This window comes from Nomascus leucogenys, chromosome 15 (assembly GCF_006542625.1).
Source record: "Nomascus leucogenys isolate Asia chromosome 15, Asia_NLE_v1, whole genome shotgun sequence".
NCBI classification, from domain to species: domain Eukaryota; kingdom Metazoa; phylum Chordata; class Mammalia; order Primates; family Hylobatidae; genus Nomascus; species Nomascus leucogenys.
The window spans coordinates 51,894,826-51,916,372 of record NC_044395.1 but is presented as its reverse complement, the minus strand read 5'-3'; the positions used below and the strand labels follow the sequence as shown (position 1 = coordinate 51,916,372).

Below are 21,547 nucleotides of genomic sequence, written 5' to 3'. Positions count from 1 at the left end.
ACAGCCTTGTGACAACTGAGTTCAATATGAAGGAAAGAAGTCCATGACTCCATGTGAGCAGAGATGATATAAAGTCCAGGGAGGTCTTCCCTGAAGAGATGATACAAATTGAGTCCTGAAGGAATACTATTAATATTTCCTTGATGGCTTCCCTCCTTGGATAGAGTCCATACCATTGTAAGGCACTAGGCGAGTGTAGAAAAAGATCACTACTGTATTTGCTAAACAAACAAATGTTCTTGTTGGCAATAAGTAGAATATTTATATGCAATGATTAAATAATAGCACAAGGTGCTAACACAATTCAGACCCAAAAGCAACTACACAGAGAGTGCCCTGGGGGCTCTGAACAGCCAAATTATATACAAGGGACGATTTCAAACTGTTCAATAAGTCAGGATTATTCAATTGAAACTAAGAAACTTTACACATACTCTATAAATGATCTCATTAATATTTTCTGAGTGATACCCTGAAACATCTTGATTCAACACAATTCAACATAGAACTAGATTAAATGGAACTGAGTCTGTGATAGGTAATAAAGATCTTCAAAACTATCATCTATGAAATACATCAGGTCCTGAACATTAATACCCTGGTACTGATGAAACTTACTTTGGAAAATCTGCTTCTCCAGACAGAAAGCAAGAAAGTAATCCTGACTTGTAACTAGTAAAACAAGCAAATAAACAAGAAAACAGACACAGGAGGAAAGAAGAAAAAGGAAGGAAAGAAAGAAGAAAGGGAGGAAGGGAGGAGGGAGGGAGGGACTTCTATAAATCTATTTAAGTCTATTCATTATCTCTTACTTTGCAACAAATTTCATTACATTGGCGCTGAAGTTGCTATACAGTTTTCCAAAACTGCTTCAGAGAGAAACTAAGTAAAGGAAAACATTGTCAATTAAATGTAAAGACAAAAAGTTAATCTAACAACTGTAAAGAAAGTCTAGAGTTTTCCAAATAGACCTCTTCTCTAAAGTTATATTTAAGGGAGACTTGTACACCAATGCCAAATGCTTATTCAAAATTGCAGAACACCTAGCTGTGATAGTGAAAAATAATACATTTCAGATTATCCTTTCTGGTCAGAAGAATTTAAAAGTTATCTTCTCGAGTCCAAAGAATGGAACAAAAAACATGAATGAGGGTCTGGCAACATCCAAAAACTTGGCCAGGCCTAGCAAATATAGCTCCACAAGCAAACACCTAGAGTTTGAATATTAGAAGAATGCTGATTAATCTGAGATCAAATCTACAAGTGATTTTTATCTGCCTCCCCAGAACCTAGAACATTTACCACCTAAGCTATCTTTACAGAGAGATAAAGATTTTTATTTTTTTATTCAGATATATTTGACTCCACAAATCTTCTCCTCTGTAGGAGAAGTAGCAGGGTTTTGGGCACATGCAAATTCTTGCTGAGTTTCTTGGCTTGACAATAAAAGTGTAAATAACTGATAATGGAGGTGTACATGAAAATGATTTAACTGGAAGTATCAAGGTAATATCCAGGTCCTGAACTTCTGAAGTGGAATGGAAAAGAATAAAAGAGAAAGCCAGCAGTGACTTCAACTGGCCTAACTACATACTCTTATCCATTATAAGAGTACAATAGGCTGTATTCCCAAGCAAGGAGCTGGCTGAAAGAGGTCAGAAGCCAGAGGAAAGAAGAGACCAATATCTGAAGTCCTTCAGCTCTACTTCTGCCCTTATTATCTGAAGCATTTGTCAGCCCTCATTGCACAGATGGAATTTTACCTCAGAGTACGCATTAGCTGAGCCCTCTGTACTATGTATACTCTGGCTTTCAAGATTCGACTAGGTAACCTGCACTCATTTTGATCATACAAATATATAAATGAGAATTGTGGGGCAAGCACCAGCTTCTCCCTTTGCTCTTGGGAGCATCCCAGAAATACATTGGTTTAATGCTTTGGAAGCATGGTCAGTCCCTGGAAAATGCTCAAAGAGGGACAAACAAGAAAAATAGAGACTTTCCCTGGGCTCAGAGTCAGAAACCTGCGCTTAAACCCAAGTGCCATGACTTTGGGCTTGGTCACTTTGGGCAAGGTATAGCCGAATTTAAGTATTAACATAAAAGGAACTTTAATTTGGGGCAACCTAGTCTAGCCCCCAAATAGTTCTTTGATCATCTGAAAAATATTATGGAGAAATGGTCTTCAGCCTGATGTCTGAACCTTTCCAGTAAAGAGAATTTTCACCTTAATGTGCCTTAGTGTTCTTGTCTATAAAAATATCTACCTCACAGAGATGTTGTATTGAGGGATAAAGGATAACTAGTTTACGAAGGCTTTCTATATAATAACAATAAACATTATTTTAAAATATGAGTAAGATCAAGATTGAGAGTACTTTCTAAATTGCCAGATAAAACCATTACAAAGAGATAAGTTCTGTACACAGCAAGCAAATACACAACCCCCATTTTTAGTCTTTTAAACCTTATGACCACTTTCATCTAATATCGTTTTTGAAATTCAATTTAGTACTTCTATTGGAAGAACAAAGGTGCAGTTTGCATATTCTGGGTTTCCTATTTATCTACAGCTACATTTTTTTTTTTTTTTTGCAAACTTTTCAAGATAAAAATTTCAAACCCCAGAGCTCTGGAAGATGCTTGCTCTTCCTTCAGCCAAAACAGGCATCCGGTTTCTACAACAAATGAGATCATAGCATCCCCACTCATACTGCTGTAGCTAAGAACCTGTCAGCATTTTTATTATAAAACCCTTTTATTTCCTCTGGCTTGAGAGACCAACCATAGCAATTTGTTGGGGAAATAGCTCCAGCAAAGGGCAATGCACAAGTACAGAGAGAAAATGTCTCATTTTACAAATCTCAAAAAAGGTGTATTTAGCAATTAGGCAGGCCTGCAGAATCCCAAGGAGCATTTCTTTTGGATGGTCATCTGGCCTTTTAAATAAAGAAAATAAAGTTTACTAATATTTAAAACAAAATTTTCTCAGGCAGCAGATGTTAGGAAAAAAGTTATCTAGTTGAATAACGTCAGGAACCAATACATCTGGTAACAAAAGCTATAACAACACACACATTACTGAATCTGTGCTCACAGGGAAGGTGCTGTGAGGGTAGGGAGCATCCTCTAGCAGACTCTGAAGTGAGATAAGGGGGTGGGAAATGTTAAGCCAACTACTTCAAATAGGAGAAAGTAGGATATATTAATAATATGCTAGAGATGATAAATGAAACCTTATCTAGCAAAGTGATGGCACTTGGTGAATACTCAGCGAAGGAGGATTGAATATAGTTAATATATGATCTGGTTGACACAGTTAACTCTTTTCTTTCTCACTCCTGAGTCTTGGGTGTGAATATGAAAAAGCTTCTTTCTAGGTTATTTCATACTATGTTAATGCAAATAAAAGTGAAAAGAGAAAGAACTACATCTGAGACAGTAAGAGAAAGAAAACTAATATTTATTTAATGATTACTACATGTGAGACATTGTATTAGTTGCTTTCTTGTTTGGTTGGTATAACAAACACATTAAATATATCTTATCTATGTCATATAGATGAAGAAACTAGAGCCCAGAGAAGTGAAAGAGCTTCCCCAAAGTCACAGGGCTAATGGTTCAGTCACAATACTTTGTAATGCCAAACTCTACCCTCAGGACTTACTTCTTACATCTATGTTTGCCTGCCCAAGAGCATACTCAGAGTATCTTTGCTTGGTACAGAGGGTAGAATAGGATATATAATCTAACAGTCTCTCTCCCTCTTCCCCCCTTTCTCCCTTCCCACTTCTATCCAAGGGAAAGGCACACCTTCAATGCCACACTACTACTTTCAACACTTCTCAAGAAGTGTTGGACCATAGAGATCAATTGTAGATTTGAATAGAAAACCAAATTATTTTTCCTTTCTGACATAGTACAAGGCTTTAAAAAACCCAGATTTAGTTTGACTAACTCCTGAAATCCTTCTCTATACCTAAAGACATCATTGGTTCTTTTGTCCTCTCATTATCTGGAGCAGGGCCTTCCAACCTACTGAAGTATGAGACTACTTTTAAACTACTGTATGGGCCCTCATTTGACATTGGTTGTACTTATGAAGAGATAGTGTCACATAGCAATTAATGACTTCCTAAATGGATCTATTTTGAATAGCGTATAGATTAATTCATGTCAAGTCCTTAGAATAAAACACTGTGGGTGGTGATCACCCAAAAAGGGTTAGTCCAATCTGCTTTGTGAGTTGTTTTTCCCATGTACATTTCTTAGTACTAGCTCACCAGCAAAACTGAAAGGTCCCCAAGGCAGGAACTATTTTACCATGTTTGAGTATTAACCTGAGGTGCCCACTATAATGTTAAGCATAATATATATGCTCAAGAGAGAACTAGAAATTGATTAATGGACAAGTGTACCTACATTTCTCCAAATGGAGATTTTCACCAAACCATAATAAGGATACTTGAGACATGGCTCTAAGAGAAAAATCGAAGTCTCCTATCCTTAGATAATAAGCCAACTGACATGTGAGTAGCTGCCATCTTATTTGAGAACTTATAAAAGCAATATCATTATTATTTGATAATATGATAGTATCATTATATGCCATATGATGCAGTGATATTATTAATCCCTGCCTGGTTTAATCCATAATGTGAATATTCAGGCAGTTACAGTGCACTGGACCAGCATTTTAGAGATAACGACTGTTTTTAGTGTGCTCATTCATCAAATTAAATAAGTTAAACTACTTTAGGAATTTGGAAAAAAACTTCAATAAAGATAATACAATGAAACCCCATCAAAATTATGTATTTTATGTTAGGAATTACACACACACACACATACACACACACAAATGGAAGTATCAAAAATATTACCTTATTTATAAGATTTCCAGAAGCCATTATTTAGGATGCTGTTCTTATTCTATCTGACACTATCATTTAAATTTTTATGGAAAAAATATTTCTGTGTTCTTTATAATCACTGAAATATATAATGTGTTCATATGTCTGACAAGTACAGTCATATATATATACATATATATATATATAGCTAAAAAATCATTAAAGTAGTTTTAAATGTTTTCTACTATTTAAATGTTTTCTACTATGGTGTCTCTGGAAGTATAATCTGTGACTTATAATAAAGTAAATCCATAACCTTATGAGGAAACAATTTTAATTTCAATAAGATCACCATGGCATGGAGATCTGATTGCGTTTATGATTTATTAGCTTCTCTGTACCTTACTAGACAAGAATGGCCTATTAGTGATGACATAGCCAGGCATCTCACCCCAGATACTAGCTGCATTAGTCAGGGTTCTCCAAAGAAACAGAACGAGTAAGAGAGAGAGAGAGAGAGAGAGATAGGTCGATCTAGCTATCCTCCCCCACCCCCTCCCCCACTCCACACACACATATGAATTGCATACCATTATCATAGAGGTTTTGTCCCAAGGTCAGCAGTCAGCAAGCTGGAGACCCCAGAGAGCCAACATGCAGTTCCAATTCTAGTCTAAAGGCCTGAGAACTGGGAAAGCTGATGATATAAGTTCCAGCACAAAAGCCAGCAGGCTCAAAACCCAAAAAGAACCAATGCTTCACTTCAAGTCCAAAGGCCAGTAAAGGTCAATGCATCAGCTCAAAGCAGGCAGGCAGGCAGGAGGAGCTCTCTCTTACTCAGGCTTTTGGTTCTATTCAGGTCTTCAATTGGTTGGATGAGGCTCACACACATTAGGGAGGACAATCTGCTTTATTCGGTCTACCAATTTAATCTCATCCAGAAACAATCTCTCCGATATACCCAGAATAATATTTGACCAAATGTCTGGCCCAGTCAAGGTGACACATAAAGTTAACCACCACATCAAGGTACCACATTAGGTAATGCCTAGTCTTTATTTCAGGGAACATAATCTCTGGGAAGTTTGATAACACAAGAGGTTAAATTATCAAAGACAAATTTTAAAGAAAAGTGACAAATAAATAACAAAATGGGCACCATTTATTTTTTCACTTCCACATTCAGTAAACATTATGAGCACCTGTATCACTCACTCAATCAACAAATATTTATTAACTGCCTTCTGTTCAATAGGCATAGTTATATGTACTGGATCTTCCAGGCATTATACTAAATGAATATAATATGGCTCCTGCCCCTAAAATCCCTACAGTTTAGATGGGCAAATGCATAAGCAAACAGAATTTCCAACTGAATATTACAATTAGGATACAATTATTAAGTATTATATGCCATAAGAGTCCAGGGGTAATTTAATTCAAAAGATACTGGGAATGATTTCACCACATGTACTTTATTTAAAACTTTACCTAGATATCCATAAGTGAGTACAAGGCAAAAGGCTTCTTAAAGTCTGAGCTATTTCAGGATTCTGAATTCTGTAATTCAACATTCCCTTTCTGTGAACATACTTCATTGGCGGCGTAAAAGTTAACCCTCCTTATTTTTTTATATTTGATGTTTTTCTCTCAAATTTCCTACTATTAAAAATAAAAACTGTAAAAGACCTTGAAGTGGCAAGTATATATTGTCAAGGAGGAGAAAAGGTCAATGCAGCCTGCTTGTTTGGGACATTCAGCACCTGTTTAACTCCTTAGCTCATTTTTCATTTTCTCTTTCTGGTTCAGGCATAATCTAGGATTTTTGTTTTTGGTGTGAATTATATAAACTTCTAGATTCTTCCTTTTGTAGCATTAGAAGACTTCAACAATGTACTGACAGGTTAAAATACATCCAATTTACTGATAGGTGAATTTCAAAGTGTTTGATTTAACAGTATTCAGTTGACTCTATCTGCAATCTACATCTTCTCAGCAATATGTAAAGTGGTTTAATAAAACAGAAAAAAAATCCACATATTTTATAGTTACCACATACCAGGCATTGTGCTAAATGTTTTGATATGTGATATATCACTTAATTTTTACAACAGTCCTGAAAGGAAGGTGTTATTTTTCCAGCTTCTTGCAGATAAAACTTGTCAGTTTCTCTTTTCTCACCTTGATTTCCAAAATTTCTAGTTCAGAGTTAGAGGTCATGACGTAGAAAGAATAACACTGAATTCGAAACTAGGAGACCTAGTTGTAGCCTTGGCTGTGTAACTTGCTGTGTGACCTTGAGTAAGTCACCTCCTGTCCATATGATTTAATAAGCTCATGTGGAAAATGATAGTGTGAATACTATGAGAAATGATGTTTGGATCAAACTCCTCTCAAAAGAAACTCTTGTACAATAAAACTCACTCCTCTGATCAGTGTACCTTACATTCAAATTCAGGTGTGTGTAAATGACATTTTTGCAAATTGACTCATAGCTTAAAGGCACTTAAGCATAGAATCCTGCTATTTGAAAGAGTACAAAAATTATATTGGAAATGAGTGTAGACTCCAAATCTAACCTGCTTAGGTTCAAATTTTGGCTCTGCTATTTAAGAGCGATATGTCTTTGGGCAAATTACTTAAACCACCTGTGCCCGAATTTCTCTATCTGTAACGTTGGGATAACTACTATACCCATCTCAAAGGGGCGCTGTAAAGATTAAGTGAATTGACATTTCTGAAAACAGTGTCTGACAAGTGGTAGCAGGTCAGTGTGTGTATGTATTGAGAGAGAAACTGAAGTCTTGGCAATGTAAATAGCTGTCTCCCTAATGTACCAATTTTGAACATTTGGATTTTTTGCATATTAGGTATTTTTAAGGTGATACAAAGCGATATAGTCATGAGACTCCTATTAACTCAAAGTCTAACAGAGTTTTAACCCTATTCACAGGAGAAAAACTAGACTACCTCTTATTTACAAATCCATAAAGTAAAGATGAAGAATGTGATGACATATAAAGTAGCTTGTGGCAATACAAATTTATATAACTATGATTAAAATAAATGCAGAAATACCCATCATCAAGCATCTTAAATTATTCTTAAAAATCTGACTTAGTAATTTTACTTATTCTATCCGATCCAAAGGAAATCATTTTAAATCCAAAAAAGACTTATTCCCCAAGATGTTTATTTTTAATAGAAAATTTAAGGGGAAAAAAGCCAAAATATCAAAAGGATGGTTAACTGTTATACAGCAATTGAAATACATTCACAAAACCTAATATAAATTTAAATTATTCAAATGCAGACTCAACAGGATTACAACTACACTTTTAAAATAAGTCATGTATAAACCAAGGAAACCAAAATAGTACTGGGAAACTAGGAAAATACACGTTAAAATATTAAGTTTTTACATCTAGTCCTCTGAAACAAAAAGTATTTTCTAAAGTTTGTTTTTTGAATTTCTGTTTTTTTCTAATATATTTCAATGAACACATGTTACTATAAAATAAAAAAATACATATACCAAAACTGTCAACCTTTGGCGATATTCAAAACAGGTAAAGGGAAACTACCCTGCTAGTGACAAAAAATATGCATAATGATATATGAATTGATGGCTCCTCTGCTACCACTAATGTTTTAAACAAAGTTGGCCACATTTAAATAAACAAATGGGCAAACAGAACTACTTCTCTGCCACAGAGACTGTCTAGGCAGGAAAAAGGGGTCTGGGAGAGGGAGAAAGGCAGAAGGTTCCAGGGAACTGTCCACCAAGGAGGTGCTGACAGGCCCTCTGATCTTGGGTGAGTGTTAGAGCACCCTCTGGAGGCTGGGAGTCCACCACCCATTTCCCCTTTCCCTCTCTCTCTCCCCGCCTCCCCGCCCCGCCCAAGACTTTCCCTTCCCATCTTTCCCTTCCTGTCATTCTGTTCTATTTTCCTTCCTTCCCTGCTCCTTTTTCTGTTTGCCTGGTAACTATGGAGATTGGAAGAAATAACACTGGTAAAACACCTAAGATATTGTATGTATGTTTAATAAAACCAAATTATTTTACCCCTTCCTTTTGCTTTTTTAGTCCTTGAACTCATCCCTTTCTTCTTCTGATTCCCTCCTTTTTTTATTTTTCCATTTTCTTCCATTTTAACCTTCCCCTTACTCTCCCTGTTCTCTCTTTTGTGAGAGTCACCCTGTAGAAGAAAGGTAGGCTGCTTTCTAGAAGATGACTCCTTTCCTTTGAGGGTTAGGGCAGATACAAAATGTCCAAATACTCACCAGCAAAAAAAAAAAAAAAAATTTCAGGACTCTATAACATTTTCAAAAACTTTCCCCTATCTTAATATATAAAAATAATATTGAATATACCTGATGTGTCCTACGGGCTTCACAGTGGCTCAGTTAAGCTGTTATATTACCAAATTGCTATTATGAGAAAGAAAGAGGTGCTCAAGTTTTAGCCATGTTTCTTTTAAAATTGTAAATATTCAAAATATACAACATAACGTTTTGATATAGTGAAATGGTTACTACAGCCAAACTAATTAACATACCCATTTTCTCTGTTACACTCTGTGTGTGTGTGTGTGTGTGTGTGTGTGTGTGTATGTATGTATGTAAGAGCACCTAAAATCTACTCTCTTAGCAAATTTCTGGTACACAATCCGATATTAACTATAGTCCCAACATTGTACCTGAGATCTCTAGGTTTATTCATTCCACATAACCACAACTTTGTTTGCTACAACCCACATCTTCAAATTTCCTCCCAATCTCCCATTACCACAATTCTACTGTTTGTACATGTTCTACTTTTTTTACGTTCCACATATAAGTGAGGTCACCAGCATTTTTCTATCTTCAGTTTATTTCATTTAGTTTAATGTCCTCCAGGTTTATCCATGTTATTGCAAATGGAACATTATCCTTCTTTTCACAGGTTGGATAATATTCTATTTGTAGAATAGATATAAATGTATCTCTCTCTATAAAATAGATACATGCCACAATTTCTTCATCCATTTATCTGTCAATGAACACTTAGGTTGTTTCCATATCTTGCCTATTGTGAATTATTTAAAATAGTGTTGCAGTGAACATGAGAATGCAGATATCTCTGTGAGATGCTAATTTCATTTCCTTTGGTTATATATCTAAAAGGGGATTGCTAGGTTATATAGTAGTTCTATTTGTAATACATTTAGAAACATTCACACTGTTTTCCATAATTATCACACTAATTTACATTCTCACCAACAGTGTACATAGGTTCCCTTTTCTCCATACCCTTGACAACACCTTTTACCTCTTGTCTTTTTGATAACAGCCATTTTAATAGTATGAGATGATATCTCACTGTGATTTTGATTCTCATTTTCCTGATGTTTAATGATGTTGAGCACCTCTCCATGTACCCATTGGCCATTTTAATGTCTCCTTTGAAGAAGTGTCTATCCAGGTCCCTTGCGCATTTTTTTTTAACATAAGCCATATTTCAATTACATCTTGTTTTTAATTAAAAGAGTAAAGCAAAGGGATAATTGTAGAGAATACTGTAGTTTATAAAGTATTTTTAGAATATTAGGACAAATAACAAATATTCTTTTATGTTTGTATGTATTTTTATCTTAGAAATATTGGGGAATAAAAGAAGGGACACACACACACCAGACTGTGGACCTTTGCAATGCAGCTACAGACAAGATAAAGGAAAGAGAAATACCATATAGGCTGGCCCTTGAAATTAAATTCAATACTTTGATCTTTGTGGATGGAGAAAACAGTTAAGTGAAGGTAAAGTTGATGCCTATTTTCTGATAATGACATAGAAACTACTATGAGAAAGAAAATAACCTTTTAGAAGACCTCCTTCCCCATGGCAAGCCCGTTCCCATAAATAGCCTTGTAGGCATGGTGATGGCATATGGACAGGGGCAAAAAAAAAAAAAAAAAAAAGGTAGGGGGGAACTGATATAATAGAAAATTTTTTTTTTGGAAGAAGGTTATTTTGGTTTCTCTCATGACAACTTAAGGTTAGATGGGACTGTGGGTGATCTGTATTTTAATAAAGGAAGTGGAATTACTTCCTCAATAGGCTTGGAATTACTTTCTGGAAGAAATGGTGTTGTACTTACGTTTGTATCTCTAATGCCCATCATAATGCCTAGCACAGAAAGACACTCTATGTTTACAGTCATAAGTCATATAGTCAGTTAACTAAATTGAATAGCTGTCAGGATGCAACACGAGGGACCCTGGAGATGGCTAAGTGACAAAAGAAGATAACTTTTGAGTGTCTAGCTTGAAAGCTCAAATTACTCAGCATCCTTCAAGCCATTCTGAGATAATTAGAGCAAACAGTTTTAGTGTTTTTGAAACTAACAGTCTGGCCTACACATGAAAATGGTTTTAGACTTTGCCATGTAAATAACTTTCAGGAAAGGAAATAAATATCCCTCCTAATAATCTTATTTTCACACTTGGTATAATCTTGAAATGACTGCAGGTTTTTGAAGTATCCTTATTGAAATCTGTGTCTCCATGATTTTTTCAAAAATTCTTTAAATCCCATTTTAATTACTAAAAGATTCAGTGAAAATCCTTATTTTATTTTTTTCTTAAATCAATATTGTAAGAAATGTAATCATCTGCCATATCACTTAACTTTCAGACCAAAGGGAACAAGAGCAGTTTATTGCTATGCCTCCAGTGTGTAGCATTTCTTGTGTGGTCAATAAATATTTGCTGATCAAATGGAATAATAGTATAATCTGTTCATTAATTTTCATAAATATACTTCATTTATGAATGTCATATCAATATATAAATAGTTCCTATATTTTACATAAACAGCATACAGCAAAGAAAAATAACTTTGGGAAAAGTAATGATTGATTTCTTAATAAAGATGAAGAATTTATCAAGAGAACTATCTTAACAACAGTGGCAGCAGTTTCTCCTGTAAGTAATAAGCCCACCTCAGTGAAGCTATGAAAATAATTAAGGCCATATGAAAGCAACAATCATGTGATGAATTTATACATAGTAAGTACTGCACGCATCTAATTTAAATGTTATTTCTCACGAGGACATAGTAATATATACTGCAGTAGTTATTACTGCGGCCACTTTACATATGAAGAAACTGAGACTTACATAAATCATATCAATAGTAAGTATAAAATTTAGCTTTGAAACTTCAGCCTGTCTGTGAGGCAAATTTTCCATGTTATATTCTGTTGTCATCTGTCAGATAATGTTGAAGAACTTCACTAGGAGGAAGGCTACAGTAGAAAGTCCCAATACTCTTTCCATATTTAAGATTATAAGGTGGAATCCTTATGTCAACCCATCTATAATTAACCTTCTGTTAAGTATGGTTATAATATAATAATTGATACCATTATAAAGGGATTTGAGAATTATCTTATTCAAATACTTTGCAAAATAGGATGGGTTAGAGTCTCTAAAAGTATTATTTTATTTTCACATAGCATTAATTTATTTTTCAAAAAATGATGTCTGCAAACATACATGACATAGGTGTTTCACTCTATTGACATGAATCTCTCTCATAAAGTGAATTTGTTAAACCTAAATACCAAAAGGAAGAGAACGTAAAGAAAGTTAAACTAATGTATTTCCTTAGCCTTAAAAAAAAAAGTGTGTGCTTATAATTATTTTAATTCCCTTCAATACGGTTTGAAAGTTAGGGGAAAACATAACAGCATAAAAGAAACTTGTTTGTAAATGAACTTGAAGGGTTGAATGCATATTCAACAACATTCTCTACACCAATGGCTTATCTTATTTGATTATTAGCTTGTGTTTAATTTCCCTTGACAAATAATTCACCTTTGTTAATAATCATTTAGCACTGCTAAGTAATTCTTGTAAGTTCATGGGAATGGATTTTAAACAGTAGCCATTGCAAGGATGCTACTGTAAATGCAATTAGGAGAGTGAATAAAAGCATGAGGTAGGGGTGGCAGGTTGTATGGGAGAAAACCTAACTCCTTAGTTATTGGTGCTATTCATTCATATACATCTTCCTGGCAGTGATGAACACACAAACCTTCAACAATTCTAAGATCTCTTCGGGGTTTTGAAAGAAACAACAAGCTACTCTTTAGTATGGGCAATGTATTTTTTAACTAACCCTAAAGTGTAACCTATCATATTGAGTAGAAAAACACAAATCTCTGGTAATAATATTATCATTCAATGACTTCATGAAAGACACAATCAGAGATTGTTAGAGCTGGCGGGTGCCTCAGAGATAATCTCATCCACAGCCCTCATTTTACAGAAGAAAATCTGAGGCCCAGAGAAGATTCTCTAAGCATAACCAATATAAGACTTAAAATCCTGACTCCCAATTTTTCCATTCAGCTTACACCTCCTGTGAGCACTACATGAAGTTCAGTGTGTGTGTTTCATTAACTTTACTGCCTAAGGTGCTTACCAGCTGTCCAATCCAATCTCTGGTGTTATCTTTCAGAAAAATAGGAATAATGTGATATGTATTCACTTAGAAAAGTCAAACTTTAGTTATTTCAGATGAAGCAAGCTCTCTCTCTCTATCTCTCTCTCCTTAGAGAGTCACCATAGTAGCCACATGAAGTGTTTTATATAAATAAGCTGGACGAATCCACCGGCTTTTCACAACAAAAAGAAGTGAAGACTTGTACCTGACAGTAACAGGACATGCACTCAGACCATTAATGGGCCCAAACTGTTCAAACACCAAGTTCTATGCATCTTTTTCAAGGAGTGCTTCGTCGGGTCCAACAAGAAAGCACCATTAATATATTTCAGAAAAGGAGCAATGAATGATAACCTGTTTTAAAAACCTTCAAACCTCATTTCTTTGGCAACACCAATCACCTTTACAAAAATCTGGGGTGGGACAGTTATTCACTACAAACTTCACTGAGTAACTGCGCCACCTCTTGATAAAATTTGTTTGTTGATTTCAAGTGGATTGTATAAAAGGGAAAAGCATGCAACTGGGGGCAACCTGAGCCTAGCTCCAGATTTTCTGTCTTAAATAAAAATAAGGTCTTTATCTTAAAAAATGTCAAATTGCAAACTAAGGTGTTCAATTTCATCTAGAGTTCATCGACCACCCCACTTACTCCTGCTAGTTGGCCCAGTGGGTTGGGGCTCTAGGTGGTAGTAACCTGAGATGAGTTCAGGAGCTCCCATATCAGCAGTTGGGAGCCCAGTCACTAGCTAAATGCATAAGGAGATCCCAAGCAGAGAGCCACCCAAGGTGCCCCATTTCCGAGCCGCATCTGCTCTTATAGCCTCTGTATGTTAGAGACCAGGGTCCCATCACCACTGAGTTATCAGCCCAACATCGGATGCCAGAAAATCAGTGCGATCTCTTGGCCCCCAAACCCAGCTGGCTCCCAGAGAGAGCAGAGCAATCGCAGCTTCTGTCACTCTCCCAACAGGCAGAGACATAAACAAGCAACAAAAGGAATTGTTCTCTCCCCCGAGGGAGGCAACATGCATTAAAAAGACATGAACCTCGTCCTACCTTGCATCCAAACATCAACGATAAAGTGTTGTTGGTGCAAGCAACTTTGCAGTGGCAAATCATTGGTGTAAAACAGTCAGGGTCCTTAACAACAGGGGACATTCCTTCCGGGCTGCGGCAGTGGCAGCTCGCTGGGGGACCCAAACGCTGTGCTCGCCGGGCACATGGAGCGACAGCCTAGACCGAGCTGCCGCTTCGATCACTGCCCCTTGCACCCGCCGTGGCCATCCCGGAGCCCCGGTGGAAGCAACGCCGCGGGCAAGTACCGAGCCTCTCGGGGTCTCCCTTCCCTGGGGAACGAGGCGTGTGGGGGGAGGGACAGGACCAAGAAAGAATTTTTCCCCCTACGGTGAATTTGGAGGAGGTAAAATAAAAATAAAATAAAATAAAAATAAACCATAAAAATAAAAGGAAGCCAGGCACTTAGAGGAGGGTTCAAAGGAGGTGGGGCAGTATTAGCATGTAAAAGGATGTGCCCGCCTACTCTCCCCAGTCACACAAGATTGTCATGCGAGCTGAAGGGGGCTGAAATTATTCCCTCTGAAGAAGAAGAAGAAGAAGAAGAAGAAAAAAAAAAACATACTGCAGCTCCTGATTTGGTAAAAAGCCAGTGGCTTGCTGCAATCCAGAGTCACTGTGGGGAGCGCTGGCCGGGCAAGTGGGGTGGGAGGGAGGGGCTGAGAAAGGGAGGAAGCGCGGTGCTTGCCAGCCTGGCCCTGCCTTTGGGCGCTCTTGGTGCCACAGAGGAGTCCCCAGCGTGGGAGCGCGGGACCTTCCCGCGCTCACGTGACCCCGAGACTGCATTTGGCCCCCACCGCTACAGCCACCCGAGGGTAGAAGACCTCCGAGGCCGACTTCCCGGGAAGGGGAGGCCCGCGCGGAGCCCTGCAGGGAACTTCCTCCCAGCCCTTTGACAACAGCATGCCTTGCCGGGGGCAGAGGGCCAGCAAAGAAATCTCGGGTAGAAAACAGGCTCAAAATGATTTCGCTGGTGCCCTACGCCGTTGACTTCTGGGTCAGCGAGCCTACTCACTCCCTGGGTAGGGAAGCGGCCTCAGAACCAAGGCTGTATTTGACATAACATTTGTCCAACTCAAAAAAGAAGTGTCTGCCCCTTCCCCACCTTGATATCTTTGAGGCTCCAGGAAACCCCAGAAGTAGTATTTATGTTGTTCCAAAAGTATGAATGACAAGACTGATGGATGCTTTATTGTTTGTTTGTTTTTTTGTTTTTAACTGAGGCTGTCAAAATTGCAAGAAGACCCAAAAAAAAAAAAAAATCAGCATGTGGCTGGCTGGCACAGCTGCAAAATTGCTTATGGAAGACAAAAACAAATGTGATAAGAAGGGTGTGGGGGTAGGAAGTGGGTAAAACTAGCACTCTTTGACTGCCACCTGGGTGCCTGGCACTATGCCTCACAGATGGTTGGTAGAAAGAGAGCAAAACATCAGAGTCTGGAATCAGATTCTGGCTCCGGTGCTAGATGTGGCTTTGTTTAAGTCACTTACATTATCCAAACCCCTATTTGCTTACCTGTAACTAGATGGTATTAACCCCTAACCTAAAGGGTTGTCACGAAGACTAGACAGATATACTGAACAACACATTTCTGGGGTAAGCCCCAGTACATGGTAGCTGCTCTTAACTTACATAGCTTATTTCATTTCTTAGCTTGAGAGGTAGATATTATTCAACGTATTTTTTTCTAGGGGAAGAAACTGAGCCCGTTAGTGTTATATCACTTGCTCGAGTCACATAATCAATAAGCCTGAAGGTTAGGTTCAAAGAAAAGTAGTAGAGGAGAGTTTAGAAAACAGCATCATGAGAGACATAACACACTTCTCCAGAAACATGTTCCAAAGTCTTCAGATTTATTTGGGAAGGATCAGGACTGTCACATTTACATGAACGTGGTAATTCCAAGACTCTTACCAATTTGGTGCTAAATTCAGAAATCCCACCTGAAATACAGGAACAACAAAGTCCAAAGTATCCATGGCAAACTGTCAGAGCCAGATCCTCCTGATGCAGTTCCATCAGAATGTCAGACCACTTATATCCGAAACTAATAAGAGCCTCAATATCATGGTATGCTTCCTCCTTAGAAAGTTTAAATGTATTGGTTAGAACAAAAGAACATACCAACTTGCAAACCTTTAAGTCAAAGACAGTGCCTTATAAAGTGCCTTTGCCCCACCCATATCCAAAATACTCTTGTCTTCTCTCCCAAGTTAATGGAAAATAAACCTGATTATGTCATAATTCTCTATGATGCTTATTATAAATACAGATTTTGAAGCCCAACCCTACATTTTCATCCCATAGGCCAGTAGAATGTCAATACATCTACGTTTTAATCAACCCCCTTGTGAGAGGAATGCAAGTCCTCTTTATGAAATAAGACTTATCTGAAGGAAACTCATAATATGGAACAAAGTATGAGCAAAATTCAACATGGAATGACCCTCAGAGTTGAGTTATACCTGGTTCTAATTGTAGAGGGCAGCCATGCCTAAGGTTTTGGGATTCTTAGACTAAGAGCAGAAGTCCTTGCCTAGTAGATTTCTCCATTAAGAATCAGTACTGATCCAATCTAATGAATAGCTGGAGGGACTCAGGAGATCTAATCTATGTGTTCTTAAACGTACTAGGTCACATTTTAGGAGCAAAACTCTGGTCTGAGGGCTTCTGTGAAAATTTAAAGTCACATGTACAGATTAAGTATATCCTTTACCATTTTATTCCTTTATGTTAGCATAAAAAGTGTGATTGTGTGAGCACTTCCACCTACAGAGCATCTATAATTACGGCTGGTTTTTCCAAGAGAATAGATCCTAAAAAAGCTGTACAATATTTCCCTTATTCATTAGCCTATAATTTGGATTTCAAACACCCCAAAAGTATTGTATGCTCTATATTGTGATGTTCCAATAATATCTAACACAGTCTTTCCCTGATGAATTACCCAAGCTAAAGCTGACCTCCTATTCTAGGGCAGCATTAAGGCTGCTATGTGCAAGTTATTCCCCATTTTACAGTTTGTGCTAGTTTAGATTGATAAAGTGAAATGACAAAATATAAAACAAAATGTATATTTCATTTCCTTGACTTTTTATGTTTAACTTTAATCAGTGAGAGTTCATTTCTCTGTATGTGCATGTGTATGTGTTTATCTGTTATCCATTTCTATGTATTAGGTAAAATGCTTTCCCTTAATTCTCCTCTCCAAATAATAACTCTGGGGTAAACTGAAGGGGAAGATGAGGGGGAAAGTGGTTTCCATGACAATGCATTCCACAGTTACAGCCAGTAACCACTATTGTTAAAATAAATGAATTACTGTTACTTTAAGATACGAACACATTGCATTACTGGTTTGAAAAGCACTAATTTGAGAGTGTACTGCATGGGGGTGTACTGCAATATTTTTAGGAGATATTACTAGGGAATGCAAGGAGATGACACGTTCATTTTTATAGTCAAAATAACTACTCTTAATTAGACATTTCAATGATTGATAAAATTTACAGTTCCTCCTAATAATTATCACTTTTATAAAATGCTGTATCACAACAATACACTATTAAGCATTTCTCCTAATGACAGCTTTCCTCAAAATGGACTCATAATTACAAAAAACAGGATTATCAATAAATGTAACCAGGGTTTAATTTTAATCTTTTATTTATTATTGTTATACTTAATCAGAAACTGGGACACAGTAAGAGGCATTAGCTAGTTATTCATCTTTTTTCTTTGCTGATTCTTTTCATAGCAATTTTTTAAAAAGAGGTTGTTCATGTTGCAAGGGAAAAGAGTAGATTGGCTACTAGGAGCCATGGTGCTGTTTCCTACTCTCTGCCTCTGTGTGACTTTGAGCAAGCTATGCAGCCTCTCTAAGCTTTGATTCCCTTTTTTTATTAAGATGAAATAGGTATACTAGATTATTTCTAAGTTTGCTTCCAATGTTGAAGTTCTCTGAGTGATCTTCTAAATACATTTTTATGAATGTAAAGGAAATTTGGGAAACCATTTTGTTCAGTTACCTATCTTCAGAAAATTCACTCTTCCATAACACTTACTATTTGATAGGCACTAATATCATGCTTGCTATGTACACTGTTCTGAATTCCACAGAGTGCTAGAACCAGTCCTACTCATGACAGCTGGTTATGTGTAACTCTGTCTAATTCCACAATCAGTGACATCATGCTGGTAGCTTTGAATCAGTCATGAGAGAGTATTTATACAATGTAAATTAACAAACACTACAATTCAGGACTTTTTTCTGCAAGATACTTTTACCAGTATAGCACTGATCTAAGTACTTTAAGTACATTAATATATTTAACCATCACAATCACTCAATCTTATCAAAAAAAGGAAAGCGAATGACAGAGCAAGATTAAGTAATGCCCAAGGTACAAAACTGGTATACTAATCAGCTAAATGAATCAACTAACAAAAATATTTTTGATGACTTTCAATCGCAAATGTTTATTTCTTCCTCATGTTAGATGTCCTTCATAGCTTAGCTATCATTCTAGCCCATGTTGTCCATGGGCAGAAGAGTAGGGTCTATCAGTAGCTTCTGTCAGATAGAAGAGTAGCCACTATCTAATGTTCTCATGGCGGAAGGAAAAATGATCAATGGCTGAATATGCAGCGGATCTTAAAATATCTGTTCAAACATTAAAAACATCTTCCAGCTTACATTTTATTAGCTAAGGAATGTCATGTGGTCAACCTGATGACAAAGGTTGAGGAATGATAATTCTTTCAGAGGGAGGAAAGAGAGAATATTGATAACAGTAATATAAGAGACTATGGCTTATTTGAGTGAGAGAATTGAGATTTGAAGCCAAGCCACCTGATTTGAGGATCTAAGCTCTTAACAAATAGACTGTCCCGGCTATCACTTATAGCTAATATATCCCAGTTTTTCATTGACTCTCTATAATAGTGTTTGTTATTTAGTAACCCTTTGAGGGAGTTCTTCCTTATGACCCCTATAAGGAAAGCATAGTCTTTAGACAACACATGAACTTTGTAGACAATCGAACATATAAGGTTTTGGCATTATTAGCTGTGCAATTTCAACCTTTAAATCCCTTTCCCTCTCCTCCCCCACTGTAAATTGAAGTCCACTTATTTCATTTAATCTTTAGTAGAGATGTTTTCATGTAAGTGGAACATTGCATTTTTATCATCGAGTTTCCTGAAACATGTAAGGCAGAAAGGGGAATGAATGTCTTTCTGCCATCAATGAGTTTACAAACCAGTTGACTAGGTTACTCTGAAATGACAGTAACGAAGCTCTTCCTAACAGTAACAAAGTATATACAATTAAGAACGAATAAATATACTCAAAGTCCATATGAATGATTGACAAATCTACTTAACTTATCTAAGCTACCATTTCTTGTTCTGTAAAATGGTGATAATACTATAGCATTGCTGTAAGGCTTAAATGAGATAATGTATTGCAAAATGCCTATCATCTTTATCTGGTTTGTATTAGGCACTCAGTAAATTATAAGGGCTTTGTGTCACTTTTCTGACTTTTTTTAATGAAAGTTAACAGAAAAGAATAAAACTATTAGACTCACCCAATATGTATAATCCCTTTATACTGAACAATTCTAGATCTTTAACCTTTCTTCACAAGTTTTACTGTCTCAGTGACTCTCCTTAGACCCTTTCTCAGCTCTTCCATATTCCTCTTACTGAAGAACACACAAATGCAATGATATATTGTCAGACCCCATATAAATGGACTCTAATATCCACCATGTTTGCCCATAGTTGTCAACTCTTTGTGTTCACTGTAATTTATTTATTATTATTATACTTTAACTTCTGAGGTACATGTGCAGAACGTGTAGTTTTGTTACATAGGTATACACGTGGCATGGTGGTTTGCTGCAACCATCAACCCGTCTCATACATTAGGTATTTCTCCTAATGCTATCCCTCCCATACCCCCGACCACCAGGCAGGCCCTGGTGTGTGATGTTCCCCTCCCTATGTCCATGTGTTCTCATTGTTCAACTCTCACTTATGAGTGAGAATATGTGGTGCTTTGTTTTCTGTTCTTGTGATAGTTTGCTGAGAATGGTCGTTTACAGCTTCATCCATGTCCCTGCAAAGGATATAAACCCATCCCTTTTTATGACTGCACAGTATTCCATGTTGTATATGTGCCACATTTTCTTTATCTGGTCTATTTTTGATAAACATGTGGGTTGGTTCCAAGTCTTTGCTCTTGTGAATAGTGCCGCAATAAACATACGTGTGTATGTGTCTTTATAGTAGAATGATTTATAATCCTTTGGGTATACACCCAGTAATGGGATTGCTGGGTCAAATGGTATTTCCGGTTCTAGATCCTTGAGGAATTGCCACACAGTCTTCCACAACAGTTGACAGTTGAACTAATTTACACTCCCACCAACAGTGTAAAAGTGTCCCTATTTCTCCACATCCTCTCCAGCATCTGTTGTTGCCTGACTTTTTAATGATTGCCATTCTAACTGGCATGAGATGGTGGATTTGATTTGTATTTCGATAATGAGCATTTTTCATATGTCTGTCAGCTGCATAAATGTCTTCTTTTGAGAAGTGTCTGTTCATATCTTTTGCCCAGCTTTTGATGGGGTTGTTTTCTTGTAAATTTGTTTAAGTTCCTTGTAGATTCTGGATATTAGCCCTTTGTCAGATGGATAGATTGCAAAAATTTTCTCCCATTCTGTAGATTGCCTGTTCACCCTGATGATAATTTCTTTTGCTGTGCAGAAGCTCTTTAGTTTAATTAGATCCTGTTTGTCAATTTTGGCTTTTGTTGCCATTTTGGTGTTTTAGACAAAGTCTTTGCCCATGCCTATTTCCTGAATGGTATTGCCCAGGTTTTCTTCTAGGATTTTTATGGTCCTAGGTCTTACATTTAAGTCTTTGACCCATCTTGAGTTGATTTTTGTATAAGGTGTAAGGAACAGGTCCAGTTTCAGTTTTCTGCATATGGCTAGCCAGTTTTCCCAGTGCCATTTATTAAATAGGGAATCTTTTTCCCATGGCTTGTTTCTGTCAGGTTTGTCAAAGATCTGATGGTTTTATATGGTGGTGTTATGTCTGAGGCTTCTGTTC

General features: G+C 36.9%; 1 protein-coding gene across 15 annotated transcripts in view; it reads right to left on the bottom strand.

Annotated features, from left to right (window-relative positions):
- The window catches only part of DLG2 (discs large MAGUK scaffold protein 2), a 2,190,999-nt gene that overhangs the window by 1,254,112 nt on the left and 915,340 nt on the right, over positions 1 to 21,547 (bottom strand). For 2 of the 15 annotated variants that reach the window (XM_030828797.1, XM_030828804.1), the window contains exon 1: positions 14,404 to 15,025. The exons of the other annotated variants lie outside the window; for them this stretch is intronic. In XM_030828797.1, the coding sequence (XP_030684657.1) occupies positions 14,404 to 14,505 (102 nt within the window). In that variant the 5' untranslated portion in view covers positions 14,506 to 15,025. Of the gene's footprint in view, positions 1 to 14,403; positions 15,026 to 21,547 lie in introns of those variants that run through there. 15 annotated transcript variants of the gene reach the window in all.